This window comes from Eimeria acervulina, genomic scaffold (genome assembly GCF_000499425.1).
Source record: "Eimeria acervulina Houghton genomic scaffold, Eah_scaff554, whole genome shotgun sequence".
Taxonomy (NCBI): Eukaryota; Apicomplexa; class Conoidasida; order Eucoccidiorida; family Eimeriidae; genus Eimeria; species Eimeria acervulina.
The window spans coordinates 1-19902 of NW_013549733.1; the positions used below are offsets into that span (position 1 = coordinate 1).

The following is a 19902-nucleotide window of genomic DNA, read 5'->3' on the forward strand; positions in this document are numbered from 1 at the left end:
AAATACATAAATAAATTCAATTCAATAAATAAATTGAATACATAAATAAATTAATTAATAAGTTAAATAAGTAAATAAATAAATTAATAAATAATTGATTAATCAAACAATTAAATGTATAATTAAATAAGTTAATAAATAAATAAATTTAATCTTTAAATAAATACTTAAATTGAATAAATAAATAAATAAATAAATAAAATAAATTATTAATTAATAGATATAAATAAATAAAATTTAAACAGATAATACAATCAACCACACTCAATCGAATAAGACAGAACAATTAAATAAACAAATACTAAATAAAATATAATATATATTATATAATATAATATATATATCATATATTATATATATAAACATAAAAATGCTGCATTTCTTTCGTGCAGTTTCAGCAAAGTATGTACGGCATACGAAAAGATTTTATCTGCTGGACATCCCCCTCAAGTCTTGATAGAGAAAACCAAAGGGTATGCTGCTGTTGCTGCTGCTGCTGTTGCTGCTGCTGCTGCTGCTGATGATGATGATGCTACTGCTGCTGCTGCTCCAGCTGCTGCTGCTGCTGCTGCTCCAGCTGCTGCTGCTGCTGCTGCTGATGTTGCTGCTGCTGTTGCTCCAGTTGCTGCTGTTGCTCCAGTTGCTGCTGTTGCTGCTGCTGCACTTGCTGCTGCTGCTGCTGATGTTACTGCTGCTGCTGCTGCTGATGTTACTGCTGCTGCTGCTGCTGATGATGCTGCATGGGTTCATTTTGCTTCTGCTTGGGCTGTTGCTGTTTGTTGCCTGATAAACCCTATTCCTAAAACCCTAACCCTAAACCCTAAACCCTAAACCCTAATTGTAAACCCTAATTCTTTGTTTTCTTTTCTAGGGTTTGCGCCATCTGCTAAAATGTCTGTTGGCTCTACCATTCGAGCTGAACAAGAAAGCAAATCTTTGCCTACAGGTAGGGCTTAGGGTTTAGGGTTTAGGGTTTAGGGTTTAGGGTTTAGGGTTTGTCTCATGGAAAGAAGCACCGTTTTTCGTTAATAGATTTGTTGGTTTGTTTATTTAATTATTTTTTTATTTGCTGTTCAGCCCTCTGTTTTATTTATTTATAGCTTGCTGCTTGTTTCTTTGCTATTAATTAATTAATTAATTAATTTTAATTAATTTTTGTTTAGTTTCCGTGCTGCATGCGCGTCTGCACGCTATGCATTCATAATGTGGCCTAAACCCTAAACCCTAAACCCTAAACCGTAACCCCTACCCCTTACCCCCTAAACCCTAAACCCTATTCCCTAAACGGTAAACCCTAAACCTTAATTTGTAGCCCCTAACCCTTACCCCTAAACCCTAAACCCTAAACCCTAAACCCTAATTGCGGTTTGGTTGTTCAGATTGGATGGTCGGTGCAGTTGTCTGTCTGCCCTTCAAATGCATTTATTAAAATTCATCTCGACGGAGGTTTTGCTGCGGATATAAACAACGGACGAAAAATTACTGCAATTTATTTTCCTAACGACCCCAAGTGGCAGGTCAGCCCTCTCCCTGTAGCTAGCTAGCCAAGCTCATTCCTAGCTAGCCAAGCTCATTCCTAGCTAGCCAAGCTCATTCCTAGCTAACCAACCTGATTGGTAGCTAGCTGAGGTGTATGGTAGCTAGCCAAGCTGCTTGCTAGCTAGCCAAGCTCATTCCTAGCTAGCCAAGCTGCTTCTAGCTGAGCTGATTGATAGCTAGCTGAGGTGTATGGTAGCTAGCCAAGCTCATTCCTAGCTAGCCAAGCTGATTCCTAGCTAGCCAAGCTCATTCCTAGCTATCCAAGCTGCTTCTAGCTGAGCTGATTGCTAGCTAGCCAAGCTGCTTCTAGCTGAGCTGATTGCTAGCTAGCTGAGGTGTATGGTAGCTAGCCAAGCTGCTTGCTAGCTAGCCAAGCTGATTGCTAGCTAGCTGAGGTGTATGGTAGCTAGCTGGGGTGTACAATAGCTAGCTGGTGTGTATAATAGCTAGCTGAGGTGTATAATAGCTAGCTGGGGTGTATAGTGGCTAGCTGGGTGTATTGTAGCTAGCTGCGGTGTACTATATAACTAGTTGGGTTTGCGTTTAGCTAGCTAGCTGTGTATAGCTAGCTGCGCTGTGTACCGCTCTGCATAGCTAGCCAGCTGTATAGCTAGCTATTTGTATTGTATGGCTAGCTGTATAGCTAGCTAGCTGTACTGTATAGCTAGCTACGTTGTATGGGTAGCTGTGCTGCACAGGAGGAGGATGGAGGAGAGCTTTGGGTGTATCGAAGACGGAAGCAGCAGCAGCAGCAGCAAAACCCTAATTGTGTTGCTGTTGATTCAAATGAAGAAGCAATAAAGAAAATAAAACCCTCAGGAGACACTTTGGTGTTGTTACGGTGCGTCTCTCATTTATTTATTTATTTATTTATTATTTGTTTATTTATTCGTTTGTTTATTATTTGGGTTTAGGGTTTATTATTGTTATTATTACTGTATGTTTATTTATTTGTTTGTTTGTTTGTTTGTTTGTTTGTTTGTTTGCTTGCTATTTCTCTATTCATTTATTTATTTGTTTTCTCTTCATTTATTTATTTATTTATTTATCTATTTGTTGATTTATTTGTTTTATTTATTTGTTTTGTTTGTTTGGTCTCTGTCTCCGTCTGTTTCTTTCTGTCTCTTCTTTTATCTATTTAAAATAAAATTTTAATTATTTGCTGTCCCCTCTGTCTCCTTTTATCTTTTTGTTTTATTTTGTTTATTTTATTATTTGTTCGTCTCTCTCCTTGCATTTCCTTCTGTCTCTTCTAGGGTGTATATGCATTTCTTGCTTTTTATTAATTTTTTTTGCTCTCTCTCTGTATGTATAAATATATAAATATATATATATATATATGTTTAATATAAATATATTAAAGTTTGTTTATATTAAATTCTTTTTAATTGTTTCGTTTAAATGCGTTTGCTGCTCTGTCTCTTTTCATTGGGGTGTACATACACCTCAAAATGCAGCAGCCGAGAGACCCCCTACGAGTTTAAACAAAATAAAAAAAAATTTTTTTCTGTTTCTTTTTATATGACGGGACCCGCAGGGCCTGGAGACAATTGATAAACAGTAAACCCTAAGCCCTAAACCCTAAACCCTCATCATAAACCCTAAACCCTAAACCCTTATCATAAACCCTAAACCCTAAACCCTCATCGTTAAAACCCTAAACCCTAAACCCTCATCATAAGCCCTAAATCCTAAACCCTCATCGTTAAAACCCTAAACCCTCATCATTAAAACCCTAAGCCCTAAACCCTCATGATAAACCCTAAACCCTAAACCGTCGTTTTAAATCCTATATACCCTAAACCCTCATCATAAACCCTAAACCCTAAATACTAAACCGTCATTAGAAAGCCTATATACCCTAAAACCTCATCATAAACCCTAAACCCTAAACCCTAATTTGCACACAGATAACAAATCCAAAACCCGCATTTACAAAAGCAGCAAAGGGAACATTGTGCGTCTTTTGCTGCTGCAGCAGGCGCTCCAGCAGCAGCAGGAGCAGCAGCAGCAGCACCGGCTACAGCAGCAGCAGCTGCTGCAGCTGCCATTAGGGCGTTTTGCTGCAGCAGCAGCTGCAGCAGCAGCAGCAAAACGCACAGCAGCAACAGAAGCTGCCGATTTTGTGCGTGTGGAGATGGCGGCTGCTGTTGCTGCAACAGCAAACCTCTATTTCTCCTCCCCACCTCAACTTCAGCTAGCTAGTTAGCTAGCTAGCTAGCTAGCTAGCTAGCTAGCTAGCTAGCTTACTTGCTTGTGTGCTGATCTGGCAACCATGCGTTTGCATTAGCAGCTGCCGTAGCCAGCTAGCCAGATAGGTAGCTAGATAGATAACTAGCTAGCCGTATAGCTGGCTGGCTAGCTAGCTAACTAGCCAGATATGTAGATAGATAGCTAGCTAGCTAGGTAGATAGCTATCTAGCCAGATGGCTAGCTACCCAGATAGATAACTAGGAGCCCAGCTATCTGGCTGGCTAGCTACCCTAGGTAGGCATATACGCCTAGCTAGCTGTTTAGCTAGCTGTTTGGCTAGTTGCCTAGCTAGCCGCTCAGCTAGCTATTTAGCTAGCTGTTAAAGGAAATGGCTAGCTGGCGTTTTGCGGCGCTGCGCTGAACACCAGAGGCATCTGTTGTTGCCATGGCTAGCTAGCTAGCTAGCTATCTGGATTGCACCAGCTAGCTAGCTAGCTAGCTACAACAGCTCGCTAGCTAGCTATCGAACTGCCTAGAAATTCGATAGCTGGGCGTGCAGAATGTAGACCGTGAATAAGAAGCATGGCTAGTAGCCTGGCTAGCTACCCAGCTAGCTAGCTAGCTAGTTATGACAGCTAGCTAGCTAGCTAGTCGTTCAATCCTCGTCCGTGGGGCTGTCGTCGTCTTGGCTGTCAGCTTCCTCTTCAGTGTCTTCACTGCCGCTGTCTTCATCATCATCACTCTCTTCATCTTCTTCGCTGTCTCGCTCGCTACTTAGCTGGCTAGCTAGCTGGCTAGCTAGCTGGCTAGCTGGGAGGGGGATGTTTTCTTCACTCTGAAGAAAATGATACAGTTCCTGAGCGTTTAAAACGCTGCAGCAAATCCCCATGCCTTTCAAACCCTCAGCAACAGCAGCAGCCTGCAGCAAACAAACATGCAGACAAAAAAATAGGGTTTAGAAGTAAAGAAGGGGGTATATGAGGGTTTAGCAAGGCTTTGAACCATCAGACTTCACAAAGAAGGATTAGCACTGTTTAGGGTTTACAATGAGGGTTTAGGATGGTTTAGGGTTTACGATGAGGGTTTAGGGTTTACAATGAGGGTTTAGGAGGGTTTAGGGTTTACGATGAGGGTTTAGGGTTTACAATGAGGGTTTAGGAGAGTTCAGGGCGTTTAAGGGGGGGAGGGATGAAAGAGGTTTAGGGTTTATTAGGGTTTAAAGTGTATTAGGATTTAGGGTTTGTTCGCGTTTTAGGGTTTGTGAGGGTTTAGGGTTTGTTCGGGTTTAGGGTTTGCTCGGGTTTAGGGTTTGCTCGGGTTTAGGGTTTGTGAGGGTTTAGGGTTTGCTTACTTTGCTTTTGTTGGTGACAACGCAGAGTGTGCTGCGCGTTTGCGAGGGTTTAGGGTTTAGGGTTTGTGGGTTAAATGCTTCAACAAGCCGCTTCATATACACCTGACAAACCCTCTGTATTTCTGCTGTTTCTACTTCTTCAATATCTTTAAGCAGTCTGCGATTATTATCAAAAGATAAACCTCTTAATAAAGATAAAAGCGTCTCGCAAGATACATCTACAGGGGTTTCCTCCCTCCTGAACCACAAAATAAGGGTTTAGGGTTTAGGGTTTAGGGTTTAGAGCGAGCACACGCTAAACCTCCACACTAGACATACCCTACTAACCCCAAACCCTCATAAACACGAAACCATTATAAACCCTCACAAACCCTAAACCCTCACAAAACCTAACAAAATCAAACCCTAACAAACCCTAAACCCTAGCAAATACACAACCCTAACAAACTCTAAACCCTAGCAACCCCTAAACCCTCACATGCTCTAAACCCCTACACCCCCTATCCCCTAACAAAATGCAAACCCCAAACCCTAAACCCTAAACCCTAAACCCAAAACCCCAAACCTCAAACCCCAAACCCTAAACCCTAAACCCTAAACCCTAAACCCTAAACCCTAAACCCTCACCCGACGAGTGCGCATATAAGAGAACATTTTGCAGCTTTAATTTCGTCTTCTGTTAGTTTGGCCTCCCCAGAAGCAAAAGGCCGAAATGCATTTAAAGACGCCTCCAATGCCTTCATACAAACCCTAAACCCTAAACCCTAAGCCCTAAACCCTAAACCCTAAACCCTAAACCCTGAGCAACCCGGGGCTACAAACACAAAACTCTACATTCTAAACCCTAAGCGCTAAACACCACTTGATACTACTGCAGAAATCGGTGCCGCATTGCTAAACCCTAAACCCTAAACCATCACAAACCCCTACAAAACCTAAACCCTAAACCCTAAACCCTCAACTCCGAACCTACACTGTCACAAACCTCAAGCTCTGAATTACAATCCTTTGCAAACTCCACCCCCCAACCCTAACAACTAAACCCTAAACCCTCACAAACCCTCACAAACCCTCACAAACCCTAAACCCTAAACCCTCACCCCGACGGGGTCTGTAGCAGGAGAGATCCTCAGCGTTAGTAAACCCGCATCAGCATTATAAGACAAATCGCAGCCATATGCAAGCCCTCCTCCTCGTACAACTCGAAACAACAACCCTAAACCACAAACCCTAAACCCTAAACCCTAAACCCTAGGCGACGATTCGCCCATGACGCCTCAAACCCTAACCGCAAAGAACCAACGACATAATCGCTAAATCCCAGCAAACAAACACTAAACCCTAAACCCTAAACCCTAAACCCTAAATGCGTGTATATGTTCCGTTCTGTGTTGCGGGGGTTCAGGGTTTATGAAGATGAGGGTTTAGGGTTTAGGGGCATTGCTCAGACAGATTGGATGAGGGTTTAGGGTTTTACTAGGGTTCCTACGGTCTAGGGTTTAGGGCTAGAGCTAGGTTAGAAGGGTTTAGGGTTTAGGGTTTTTCAAGAGTTTAGAAACCTAGGGTTTAGTATTTAGGGTTTAGGGTTTATACAAAAGGGTATACTTGAGTTAGGGGTTTAGCGCTTAGGGTTTTTTAATGAGGGTTTTCTAGGGTTTAGGGTTTTCTAGGGTTTAGGGTTTAGGGCTTTCTAGGGTTTAGGGTTTTCTACAGTTTAGCGTTTAAGGTTTTCTAGGGTTTAGTGTTTAGAATTTAGGGTTTAGGGCGTAGAATTTAGGGTTTTCAAGGGTTTAGTGTTTTCTAGGGTTTAGTGTTTTCTAGGGTTTAGGGTTTAGGGTTTAGGGTTTGGCCGACCTTCCATCATTGAAAAGCATTCACATACAATGAGAAGAGACGAGAAAATTTTATTTGTTTTGTTATATCCAGCTGGAGCCTCAACAGCTGCTCTTAAATAAGAAGCAGTGCTGCTGCTTAAGCCCACAACAACACGTGCATCTGCTGCTGCTGCTGCTGCTGCTGCTGCTGTTGCTGTTGCTGCTGCTGGTGTGGCTGGAGCAGCACCTGCATCAGCAGCAGGAAGGGCCTTGCCGTTCTTGCTGCAGCTGCTGCTGCTGCTGCTGCTGCTGTTTGCTGCATTTACCTTGTCTTCTGCTGAGAGACCTATATCCAGGAGGGTATTAAGAGTTTGCTGCTGCTGCTGCTGCTGCTGCTGCTGCTGCTGCTGCTGCTGCTGCTGTTGCTTATCAATAAATAAACAACTTTGTATATCTTCCTTCCAGGTCTGTGGCAGCTTTGCTGCTGCAGCACCAACATGCAGCAGCATGCGTTGATGGTTGAAGAGCTGCCTATACACCTCAGCAATAGGTTTAACTGCAGGCTCAAACTTTTCGTTATTCTCCTTTGCTGCTGCTGCTGCTGCTACTGCTGCTGTTGCTGCTGCAGTGCTGTTGCTGCTGCTTCCCCAGCCTGCAATGCGGCATGTGCTGCTGCTCCGAAACCAAAGAGACATCTCTAGCTGCTGCAGCAAGAAGTAGGGTTTATGCTTTAATTTTTGTAGCTGTTTCTTTTGTTTTTTGAGCTGTACAGACAGCCTGTCATCTGAGAAACAAACCTTATACATGAATATATGCAGCAGCAGCAGCACCTCTTTATAAAAGCTAATAGGAGCAGTAAAATGAAGAGACACAATATTATATAAACCCCCGAGATGTAGATTCCAGCTGCTGCTGCTGCTGAACCCTACTCCTACGTTGTTATGCGTTGTATACTGCAGCAGCAACTTAGACACAACAGAGTGAGGCAGCCGCACTGCTGCTGAGTCTCCTGCTGCTGCTGCCCCTGCAGCCGGTGTTGGTGCTGCTGCTGGTTGTTGTTGCTCTTCTTCTGCTGCAGCAGCAGCAGCAGCAGCAATTCCTTTTTGAATAGTCTCTTCATCTATATTGAGAAGTTTAGCTTGCTGCGCAGACACTTGAACATCGCTCTCTCTCAGCAGCAGCAGCATCAGCAGCATTTGCTGCTTCTGCTGCTCAGTCCAATCCTTAGGAATCCTAATAATTAAATGAAGAGACACAAACTCAGAAGGAATGTCATTAAGAATCAGCAGCAAACCATTGCAGCCTTCGAGCGATCTTGCTGCTGCTGCTGCTGCTGCTGCTGCTGCTGCAGCTGCTGCTGTGTCTCCTGCTGCTTTGCCTGCGGCAGCAGCAGAACCATCATCATCAGCATCATTATCAGCAGCAGCAGCAGCATCAGCATCAGCAGCAAGAGAGAAGTTTGCTGCTACATTTGTTTTAATAAGCTGCACATGCGATACACTCGCATAGTTTATGCTTGACAGAGCTGCTTCAGGGAAGGGCAGGCTTTGCTGCTGCTTAACAGCAGCAACATGCTGCTCCAGCAGCTTCAGTTTGCTGCTACCAACGTGCTGTTGGATTGCTGCTGCTGCTGCTGCATCTGCTGCAGCGTACTGCTGCTGCAACCGACGTGAAGGCCAGCAGCAAACTATAGCAGCAGGAGCATCAACAAGGTGCTGCTGCAGCTGCTGCACCCAAGCAGCAGCAGGAAGTTGCAGCAAATCTGCTGCTATAGACCACTGGTCACACAGCAGCAGCAAATCTTTCGTGCTGCTACCATACAAAAAATACTCAATTATCAACTCTAATACTGCAGCAAACAAAAACAAATAAACAACAAATAAATAAATAATTAAATATATTAAATATATTAAATAAATTAAATCAACAAAAACAAATAAAGTATATAAAATCAACAAAAAATAAATATAAACAAATCAAATAAAATATTTTTTTGTTAAATAAAACAAACAAACAAAACGAAGAAAATAATATATCTGTATAATACATTTTATTAATATAATAATAATAATAATATACAATTAAAAACATAATTTAAACAAATAAATAAATAAATAAATAAATAAAATAATATAATATACCTGTAGAATGAGGTGAATGCTCTAAAGCATATGCAAATTGCTGCAGGTCTTTCTTAATTAGCTGCTGCACTCTGTTAAGATCGAAGCTATCTGGTGCTGCTGCTGCTGCTGCTATTACTTCTCTTATTTTATTTGCGACAATTAAACCCTGTTGCTCCTGCGCAGCTTCCAGCAAGTCTTCCTCTGCATCCTGCTGCTGCTGCTGCTGCTGCTGCTGCTGCTGCTGTTGCTGCTGCTGTTTCTTCGCGTCCGTTTGCTGCCTCTCCTGCTGCTCTTGCTGCAGTTCTTGCTGCTGCTGCTGCTGCTGCTGCTGCAGCTGCTGAGGTAGAGCAACGCCTGCTGCTTCAAAAAAGAAGCAGGTGCGTTTAAAATTCTCACCACCGCATTTAAGAGAAGAGCATAGAGGATGTGCTGTCTCAATAAGTGCTTGCTGCAGCAAAGATTGACTAGAGTCTGTTAGATATATACAAAGCTTCTCAATTACTTCTCTCTCTTTAAACTGCTCCCACAGAAGACCTCTAAAACCGACTAATACATTACCGCCATCCATACTATCAGCAGGGTATCGAACAATCTTCACATTGCTGCTGCTGCTGCTGCTGTTGCTGCTGCTGCTGCTGCTGCTGCTGCTGCTGCTGCTGATATTAGGAGGAGCGGTGTTAATAGGGGAAGACCAGGGTGAGCCGTAAGCAGAGAAAGGTATATCAAAAGTCGACAGATCTAAAGAATGTGCTGCTGCTGCTGCTGCTGATGCTGCTGCTGTTATTTCTGCTGCAGCAGCAGCAGAACTAAGAGCAGATGATGCAGCAGGAGGAGGAGGAGAAGCAGCAGCAGCTTGAACTTTATCTAGAGCAGAAGCAATATGCTGAAGCAGCAAATCAATAGGAAATAAGCCTGAGACAGTTATAGCAGCATTCTGAAAATTATAAAAGTATCGATGATACTGTCCCACTCTTTTATTATTTGTAGCCTTCAGACAGTGCAGCTTTCCTCCTGTCTCTTGACAGTATCCGCTGTCTTTATTATAAACAAGAGATAGAAAAGCTTCGTTTATATTCGATGAACAAGTACGTTCGCATGACTCCATCTCACTGTACACCACACCTGCATGCGTAAACCCTCATAAACCCTAATCAACCCTTATCATTAACCCTTATTAGTAACCCTAATTAACCCTAATTAGCATTTATAAACCTTTGTAAAGCCTTATCAACCCTTGTAAACCCTTATAAAAACTTATCAACCCTTATATATAAACCCTTAGAAACCCTAATAAACCCTAATAAACCCTAATAAACCCTTATAAACCCTCGTAAACCCTATTAAAAACTTATAAACCCTTATAAACTCTAATAAACACTTAGAAACCCTAATAAAAACTTATAAACCATAATAAACATTTATAAGCCTTCCCAAGCCCTAATAAACCCTCGTAAACCCTAATAAAAACTTTTAAACCTTTATAAAAACTTATAAACCCTAATAAAGCCTAATATAAACTTATAAACCCTTATTAACCCTCATTAACGCAAACCGTCCACAACCCTTATAAACCCTCACACAATGCTTTCTAAACCCTAAACCCTAAACCCTAAACCCTCGAACAAACCCTTGTCTGACCTGCACTGGTCCCATCTGCCTTAAAGTGATGAACTTCTGTTAAGAAAGAATCGTCATTCAAAGTAGGAAGAAATAAATGCTCCAAATAAACTGAGGTGTACATACACCGCAATATTCATAAAAATAATAAGCTGCATATACACCCCAATCTTATTTATTAAACAAGGGGTATATATATATAAATATATATTTATATATATAAATATATATAAATATATATATAAATATATGTTTTGCATTTAATTATTAATAAATAAGCTGCATATACACCCGAATATTATTAGAATAATTAGGTGTATATATACACCAAAATATTAATAATAATGAGGCACATATATACACACAAGACAAACAAACACAAATAAATAAATAATAAATAAATAAATAAATAAATAAATAAATAAATAAATAAATAAATATATCGGGTAAAAGAGTAAAAGCCCTTCATAACCCCCCAAACAAATAAACAAACAAAAAAACAAAAAAAAACAAAGAACAAACAAACAAACAAATTAATTAAATATAAATATAAATATAAATAAATAAATAAAATTAAATAAATAAATATATTTATATATATTTATTTATATATATTTACCGGGTAAAAGAGTAAAGAGACCTTCATAACCCCCAAACATACAAATAAACAAAAACAAAACAAAACAAACAAACAAACAAACAAATCAAACATAAAGATAAATAAAATTAAATAAATATAAATAAATATATTTATATATATCTATTTATTTATCTTTACCGGGTAAAAGAGTAAAGAGACCCTCATAACCTGCTGTTTCGAGTGTATAATTTGTATGATCGGTCGCCGTCCACGCGTTGGTGCCTTGCGACAAACATCGCGCTGCTGCTTTGTCAATAAAACCCTTCACAAACCACAAACCACAAACCCTAAACCCTAAACCCTAAACCCTAAATATCATAAACCCTAAATATCTTAAACCCTAAATATCATAAACCCTAAACAGCACAAACCCTAAACAGCACAAACCCTAAACAGCGCAAACCCTAGACCCTATACATCACGAACCCGAAACCCTAAACCCTAGACATCACAAACCCTAAACCATAGACCGTAAACCCTAAACCGTAAACCCTACAACCTAAACCCTAAACCCTAAACCGTAAACCCTAAACCATATGAACACCAAACCCTCGGGAGACACGAGGGTGTAGGGTTTACAAGGGTTTATAAGAGTTTACAAGGGTTTATAAGGGTTAATAAGGGTTTATGAGGGTCTCCAAGGGTTTACAAGGGTTTACAAGGGTTTATTAGGGTTTATAAGGGTTTATAAGGGTTTATAAGGGTTTATTAGGGTTTATAAGGGTTTATAAGGGTTTACAAGTGTTTATAAGTGTTTATAAGGGTTTATAAGGGTTTACAATGGTTAATAAGGGTTTATAAGGGTTTATAAGGGTTTACAAGGGTTTATTAGGGTTTATTAGGGTTTACCTTATAAGGATAGTTTTTGCTGCCTAAGAAGACAAGGTGCTCAAGAGTATGCGGGAGGCCTTCATTTGTGTGCGTCTCTGTTTTAAAAGTAATATTTAAATTACAAATAGGCGAAGCAACAATGCAAGCAAAAACCCTAATTCCAGTGTACGTACACCTCAGCTCACGGATGCAGCAATTCAATATACTAAAATGCACCTTCACTTCAAATCTATCTAATAAAATCTTTTCTTCATCTTCTTTACAGCATACACCACAAGGGACACTCACCCCTGCACTCTTAAACATTTTATTAGGGTTTATAAGCGCTTATAAGGGTTTAGAAGGGTTTTGAAGGGTTTTGAAGAGTTTATTAGGGTTTAGAAGGGTTTAGAAGGGTTTAGAAGGGTCTATTAGGGTTTATAAGGGTATATGAGGGTTTATAAGGGTTTATAGGGGTTCGTAAGGGTTGATTAGGGTTAGAAGGGTTTATAAGGGTTTGTAAGGGTTTGTAAGGGTGTGTAAGTGTGTGTAAGGGTTTATAAGGGTTTAGAGGGGTTAATAAGGGTTTATAAGGGTTTATAAGGGTATACTAGGGTTTGTAGGGGTGTATTAGGGGTTTTGAAGGGTTTATAAGGGTTTGTAAGGGTTTATAAGGGTTTATAAGGGTTTATAAGGGTTTATTAGGGTTTAGGGTTTAGGGTTTACAGACGAAGGGGACCAGTGCAACATAAATCAAAACGCTGATTAACTCCTAATGAAATTAGGAGTTTACGTTTAGGGTTTAGAAATAAATTTTAGGGTTTAATGTTTAGGGTTTAGAGATTAGGGTTTAGGGTTTAGGGTTTAGGGTTTAGGGTTTAGGGTTTGGGGCCCATAATGGAAGCTATCTGCAATGTACAGCCGGGCTGACTAGATGATGTACGTACACCCGAATGCAGCAGCATTTATTCTTTAACAACTTTGTTTATAATTATTTATTAATTTATAAACACATTTAACTTTATTAAACTTTAAAAATATTTATCTACGTCTTCTCTGTGGGGCCCAACACTCTAAGACTAACAACTGTTGAATTTATATCGAAGGTCTTTCTCTTTATTTCTAGGGTTTAGGGTTTAGGGTTTGCTAGGGTTTAGGGTTTGCTAGGGTTTAGGGTTTGCTAGGGTTTAGGGCTTGCTAGGGTTTAGGGTTTGGCAGGGCTCCGGGTTTAGACTTCGCGAGGTTTTCGGGTTTAGGGCTTGCTAGGGTTTAGGGTTTAGGGTTTGCAAGGGACTAGGGCTTGGGGTTTGCTAGGGACTAGGGTTTAGGGTTTAGGGTTTAGGGTTTAGGGTTTGGGTAGAGCACTGCATCATCAACACATGCATTAGCATTTCGAAAGGGTTTATTCTAAACCCTAAACCCTAATATTGAAATTCAAACCCTAAACCCTAAACCATCAACCCTAAACCCTAAAGACACACTTCTAAACTCCAAACCCTCAACCCTAAGGCCTCAACTCTAAACCCTGAACCCTAAACCCTAAACCCTAAACCCTCATGACTGCCAATCAAACCGCATCTTCACCTGGCGGTGAGATTCCCCCCCACGGGAATAAAACACCAGCTGCTGCTGCTGCTGCTGCTGCTGCTGCTGCTGCTGCTGCTGCTGCTGCTGATCGTGCAGCAGCAGCAGCAGGAGTAGCAGCGGAAACCACAGCAGCAAACCCAGCAGCAGCAGCGGAGCCTGCAGCTGCAGCAGCAGCAGAATCGGCAGCAGCAGCTGCTGCTGATTCTGCTGCTGCTGGCGAATCAGCAGCAGCAGCAGCAACAGCAGCAGCAGCAGCAGAAGAAGCAGAAGAAGATCCTGATGCTGCTGTTGCTGCTTTTCATCAATTGGTGCGCAGCAGAGACGTTGCTGCTGCAGCAGCAAAACTGCAGCAGCCGCAAAACGCATGGCTCGTTAATGCTGCTGATACTCACAGACGGTAAACCCTAAACCCTAAAAACCCTAAACCCTAAACCCTAGGCAGTTTAGGACTATGCAGCAGAGGTTGAAGCGTAGACCTCTCCCTATACCCGAACTCTAAACCCTAAACCCTAAACCCTAGCTGTGGGGTTTTCTGCTCGCAGCACCGCTTTGCATCTCGCCGCCTTCGACGGTTCGCCTGCTGCAGTTGCTGCTGCAGCTGCTGCTGCTGCTGTTGCTGCTGCTTATGTTGCTGCTGCTGTTGCTGCTTGTGTTTTTGCTGCTGCTAGTATTGCTGCTGCTGGTATATCTGGTGCTGTTGTTGCTGCTGTTGTTGTTGCTACTGCTGCAGTTGTTGCTGCTGCTGCAGTTGTTGCTGCTGCTGCAGTTGTTGCTGCTGCTGCAGTTGTTGTTGCTGCTGCTGTTCTTGCTGCTGCTGCTGTGGTTTTGCTGTTTTTATGCTGGTGCTATTTATCCCTCCCTCCACTCCTGCATCTCAAACGAAGGCTTAGGGTTTAGGGTTTAGGGTTTAGGGTTTAGGGTTTAGGGTTTGTTCAGGGTGTAGCGAGATGGTGAAGCTGCTGCTGAGGAGGGGCGCAGCAATTCGAAGGCCCGCAAAAGATAATATGACGGCTTTGCATTTTGCTGCTCAAAAGGGGCATCAACAAGTCCTTGAAATCGTAAACCCTAAACCCTAAACCCTAAACCCTAAACCCTAAGCCCTAAAAGTTTGTCTACTAGGTAAACTCTAATGAAGAACAGGCACGCAGATAGAAAGGAGTGGCGCATTCGTAGGGTTTAGGGTTTAGGGTTTAGGGTTTAGGGTTTGTGGCTGCTTTGTGCGATAGGGTTTAGGGTTAAGGGTTTAGGGTGTATATGCAGCTTCTACTACTACTAAAGGGACATCAGTAGATGCGCGTCTTTCTCTAGAAGGGATTAGGGTTTAGGGTTTAGGGTTTAGGGTTTAGGGTTTGGGGTGTATATGCAGCTTCTTCTTAAAGGGGCATCAGTAGATGCGCGTCTTTCTCGAGGGGGCAGGACAGCTCTGCATTTGGCGTGCAAAGCAAAGCAGTTTGAATCTGCATTAACTCTAATAGAATTCGGTAAACCCTAAACCCTAAACCCTAAACCCTAAACCCTAATCCCTAGGCAGGTTCCCCTTGGAGAGAGAAGCAGACCCGACGTCATTGGTGTTTTGGAGGGTTTAGGGTTTAGGGTTTAGGGTTTAGGGTTTAGGGTTTAGGGTTTACTGCAGGAGTTAAAACGCGAGGGTTTGCAGGTTGCATTCAAATATAGAGGACAACACGCCCAGGGGTTAGTGAGGGTTCAGGGTTTAGGGTTTAGGGTTTAGGGTTTAGGGTTTGTGCTATCAGGAGCTAATATAGAGGCTCAGACAACTCAAGGCGAAACTGTCTTAGACTGGGTCTCCCCGGAAATTGTTGCACTTCTTAAAAAAGCAGCAGCAGCAGCGTTAGATAGAAAGCCAAAAGCTGCTGCTGCAGCAGCAGCAGAAGCAGAGCCTGAAGCAGCAGCAGAGCCTGCAGCAGCAGCAGGAGCAGCAGCAAAACCTGCAGCAGCAGCAGCAGCACAGACAGCGAGGAAGAGGCGGCGGGAGCAGCGAAGCAGCAGACAGGCAGAGCCAGCAGCAACAGCAGCAGCAGAATCTGCAGCAGCAGCAGATGCTGCTGCTGCTTCTGATCCTCCTGCTGCTGATGCTCCTACTGCTGCTGCCCCTGCTGCTGATGCATCAGCAGCAGCAGCAGCAGCAGCAGCAAAGAAACCTAAAGTAGTTTTAACTGTGCTGCAGGAGGAAGCAGAAGAAAGAGATGTATGAACACAAACTTTTGTTTGTCTTATTTATTTAATTTATTTATTTATTTATTTAATTTTATTTATTTATTTATTTATTTAGGAATACTCTTTTCTCTTTAAACCAACAAGAAGCTAGTGCCTAGGGTTTAGGGTTTAGGGTTTAGGGTTTTAGGGTTTTGCGGATTAAATTTGAACTTTGGGTGAATTAAAACCCTAAAGACATAAACCCTAAACCCTCATTATAAAACCCTAAACCCTTATTATAAAAACCCTAAACCCTCATTATAAAACCCTAAACCCTTATTATAAAAACCCTAAACCCTCAATATAAATGAACGCCAAACCCTCCTCCACGTACATAAACCCTAAACCTTCGGTCTAAACCCTAAACCCTAAATGGTTTGTCTAAACCCTAAACCCTCTATCTAAACCCTAATCCCTAGATATAAACCCTAAACCCTTTATCTAAACCCTAAACCCTAGTTCTAAACCCTAAACCGTTCTGTAAGGTTTACGAGGGCAACGAAGGGATAAATGGGAGCTTCTATTGATTTGTCTTTTGGTATAAACAGCAAAAATAATAAAATGTTGAAATTTTGTGTTTTATTTCATTAAAATTTTCAGTGTTTTGAGGTGCGCATACACCGCAAACCACCGGACAGGCGGTTGACAGACCGTAGATAAAAAGCGAAGGAAACCAACAAATGGAGTATATTTTTGTATTTAAATTTTAAATATTCGTTTTTATTATTCAATTTAATTTAAAATAGATCAGAAAATTTCAAGAAATAAAAAAATTATGCCTCCTTCCTCCTCTAATCTGTTGCGCTCCCTGGTGGGTGTTTCACTGGGTCTTTCTGAAGCATTTTGGGGTTTGACTTGATAAAATAATTTATATTATTAATCTTTTATTGTTTAATTCTTTTAAATCTTTGTTTTTTATTCTTTTATCGCTGCTTTTACCCTTTTTTAAACCGCTGCTTCAGGTGTATGCGCAGCTACACTCAACTTCCGGTTACACCATCATCAGTAGCTAAATTCTTTCTTTATTTTTCTGTTTTTTTATTGTAAATTATCTTTTTTATTGAATTATTATTTTAAAATATTATTATTTCATAGCCTCATCACTATGAAGAGCCTCTTCACCTGCACACCGCCTCAACAACTACTCGGGTGTATGTACACCTCAAATCAATGAAAAATAAACATATTAATTCTCCTCAACCTTTAATGTGCGTCGAATCATACACCTGCAGAATCCTCTGGGCATCCGGTACCTCCAAAGAACAACCAGGGGCCCCATTGGGGGCCCCCAAGGGGGCCCCCCTAAAAGCCTCTATTCAAAGCCCTCTAGGGGCCCCTATAGATGGCTCCCTAGAAGCCCCTATGGGGGCCCCTAAGGGGGCCTCCATAGGGGCCCCTACAGAAGGCTCAATGGGGGCCCTTATGGGAGCCCCTACAGAAGGCTCTTCAATAGGGGCCCCTATGGGGGCCCCTATTGAAAGCTCCCTAGGGGCCCCTATTGAAAGCTCCCTAGGGTCCCCTATAGGGGCCCCTAGGAGGGCCCGTAGGGGGCCCCCTATGGGAGCCCCTACAGAAGGCTCTCTGGAAGCCCCTAGGGGGGCCCGTAGGGGGCCCCCTATGGGGGCCCCTACAGAAGACTCTATGGGGGCCCCTAGGGGGCCCCCTAGGGGGGCCCCTACTGAAAGCTTTGTAAGGGCCCCTAGAAGAGGCCTCAGGGGCCCCTCTATGGGGGCCCCTAGGGATGTTTATGAAGGGGTTCAAAGAATGAATGAGAGAAAGATAAAGCGAATGTTTGATGATAATAAGGATAGCGAAGACGACGAAAAAATGTTTGAGGGGTTTGGGGGTTATGAGGGCTTTGAAGAAGAAGCAGAAATAAAAGAAGAGATGCACTCAAGTGCAGCAAAACAGCACTTGCAGCAGCAGCAGCAGCAGCAGCAGCAGCAGCAGAAGCAACAGGAAGGAGAAGCGGCAGCAAGTCTTTCACCGCTGAGTCGTATGAAGCAAACTTTAAATGAAGTAATTGAAAGATTAAAAGAAAGAGATAAAGAATTGCCTGCTGCTGCATATACACCCCAAGTAACACCAACACAAGAAGCAGCAGCAGCAGCAGCAGCAGCAGCAACTGCGGCAGCAACTGCAGCAGCAGCAGCAGAAGGCATATCTAGACCCATTGCAAATCCCCAGCAGCTCTGGGGGCATTTCTATCCCTACCCCTCACAGCAGCAGCAGCAGCAGCAGCAGCAGCAGCAGCAGGTCATGGGGGTAACTGTGCCTTGGATTGCTGTCAGCCCAGTTTGGATGCAGCAGCAGCAGCAGCAGCAGCAGCAGCAACTGCTGCTCGAGCAACTCCAACAGCAGCAGCTGCAGCAGCAACTGCAGCAGCAGCACATGCAGCTGCTGCAGCACTGGCAGCAACAACTGCAACCGCAGCAGCAGCAGCATGAGGGAGGGATTGCACAATGGGAAGCAGCAGCTGAAGCAGCTGCAGTACCAGCAGCAGCAGCAGCAGCAGCAGCAGGTCAAGCTGAAGGGCCTGTTGTGTTTCAGCTTGGAGCTGCTGCACCTGCTGCTGCTGCTGCTGCTGCAGCTGACGCTTCAAGCCTTTATTATGTCTGTACACCGCAGCAAATGCAAGAAAAACAAATAAAACAAGAAGAGAGCAGCAAACGCGCGGGTGCTGCTGCTGCTAGCTGTCGCCTCTTCTCTATACTCACTTCACTGCACTCGAGCAAACAGCGGCAGCAGCAGCAGCAGCAGCAGCAACAGCAGCAACAGCTGCGGCAGCTGCAGCAGCAGCTTCGGCAGCAGCAACAGCAACAGCAGCAGCAACGTCAGCAGCAGCAGCAGCTTGCGCGTGATTTTGCTGCTGCTGCTTCGGAGTATGAAAGCAGCAACAGCGGCAGCAACAGCAGCAGCAGCAGCAGCAGCAGCTTATCTCTACCCTTATCTCCTTATTGTTTAATGAAGAAAAGTCTCAGTACTGTGTCTCTCTGTCAAGCAGCAGCTGCCTATACAGCTCAAACCCCTAAACAGCATTTGCTGCTGCAGCAACTCATCAGTACATTCATCTCCGCTAATGCACTTCAACGGTCTGTTGCTGCTGCTGCTGCTGTCGTTGCTGCTGCTGTCGTTGCTGTTGCTGTTGCTGCTGTGGTTGCTGCTGTTTTTGGTGCTGCTGATGTTGCTGCTAGTGCTGATGTTGCTGTTGCTGCTGCTGGTGCTGCTGTTGCTGCTTCTAAATCTGCTGCTGCTGCTGCTCGAAAATCTTCTAAATCTGCTGCTCCTGTTGCTGCTGCTGCTGCTGCTGCTGCTGCTGCTGCTTCTAATTCTGTTGCTGCTGCTGCTGCTTCTAATTCTGTTGCTGCTGCCGTTGCTTCTAAATGTGCTACTGCATTTAAATCTGCTTATGCTGCTGCTGCTTCTTCTAAACCTAAATGTGTTGCTGTTGCTGTTGCTGCTGCTGCTGCTGCTGCTGCTGCTGCTGCTGCAGCAGGCGAGGTCTGATGTCTTCTGCTGATTTGCAGCAGCAAATTTATTTTTCTCTTGTCACCCGCTGGACTCAAACAAAACAAAAACTGCTGCAAGTAAAATAATTTATTTAATTAATTTAATTAATTAATTTAATTAATTTAATTTGTTTAATTTATTTAATTTGTTTAATTAATTTAATTAATTTGTTTAATTTATTTATTCATTTAATTTATTTAATTTATTTTATTGTTTTGCTCTATTATTTTTAATAATATATATATATTAATTATATGTATATTCTTCTTTGTTCATATATATTAGTATTTATACATTTGTTTATATATTTGTTTGCTCGTCTGTACAATCATATACATATATATATATATATTTGCATCTATACAATATAATATATATATATATATATGTTTATATTATATATATGTTTATATTATATATAATGTTTATATTACATAAATATATATATGTATATATATATATACATATAATATATATATATATATATATATATATATTTATTTT

General features: G+C 42.3%; 4 protein-coding genes across 4 annotated transcripts; 2 read left to right on the top strand and 2 right to left on the bottom strand.

Moving 5' to 3' along the window:
- Positions 1-426: 426 nt before the first annotated feature.
- On the bottom strand, positions 427-750 carry EAH_00042590 (hypothetical protein; the record flags this gene model as incomplete). Its single annotated transcript, XM_013395058.1, has 1 exon — positions 427-750. One exon carries the CDS (start codon positions 748-750, stop codon positions 427-429), a length of 324 nt encoding a protein of 107 aa, XP_013250512.1.
- A 4833-nt stretch (positions 751-5583) lies between these two features.
- EAH_00042600 (M16 family peptidase, putative) lies at positions 5584-12414 on the bottom strand (the record flags this gene model as incomplete). Its single annotated transcript, XM_013395059.1, has 8 exons — positions 5584-5590; positions 5711-5820; positions 6184-6299; positions 6938-8746; positions 9039-10142; positions 10659-10748; positions 11416-11539; positions 12397-12414. 8 exons carry the CDS (start codon positions 12412-12414, stop codon positions 5584-5586), a joined length of 3378 nt encoding a protein of 1125 aa, XP_013250513.1.
- A 1635-nt stretch (positions 12415-14049) lies between these two features.
- On the top strand, positions 14050-15886 carry EAH_00042610 (protamine P1, putative; the record flags this gene model as incomplete). Its single annotated transcript, XM_013395060.1, has 4 exons — positions 14050-14071; positions 14611-14732; positions 15041-15155; positions 15426-15886. 4 exons carry the CDS (start codon positions 14050-14052, stop codon positions 15884-15886), a joined length of 720 nt encoding a protein of 239 aa, XP_013250514.1.
- Positions 15887-17094: 1208 nt separating this feature from the next.
- EAH_00042620 (hypothetical protein, conserved) lies at positions 17095-19088 on the top strand (the record flags this gene model as incomplete). The annotated part of the gene is made up of 2 exons (XM_013395061.1): positions 17095-18873; positions 19083-19088. The coding sequence occupies 2 exons, from the start codon at positions 17095-17097 to the stop codon at positions 19086-19088; spliced, it is 1785 nt and encodes a 594-aa protein (XP_013250515.1).
- Between the last annotated feature and the right edge of the window lie 814 nt (positions 19089-19902).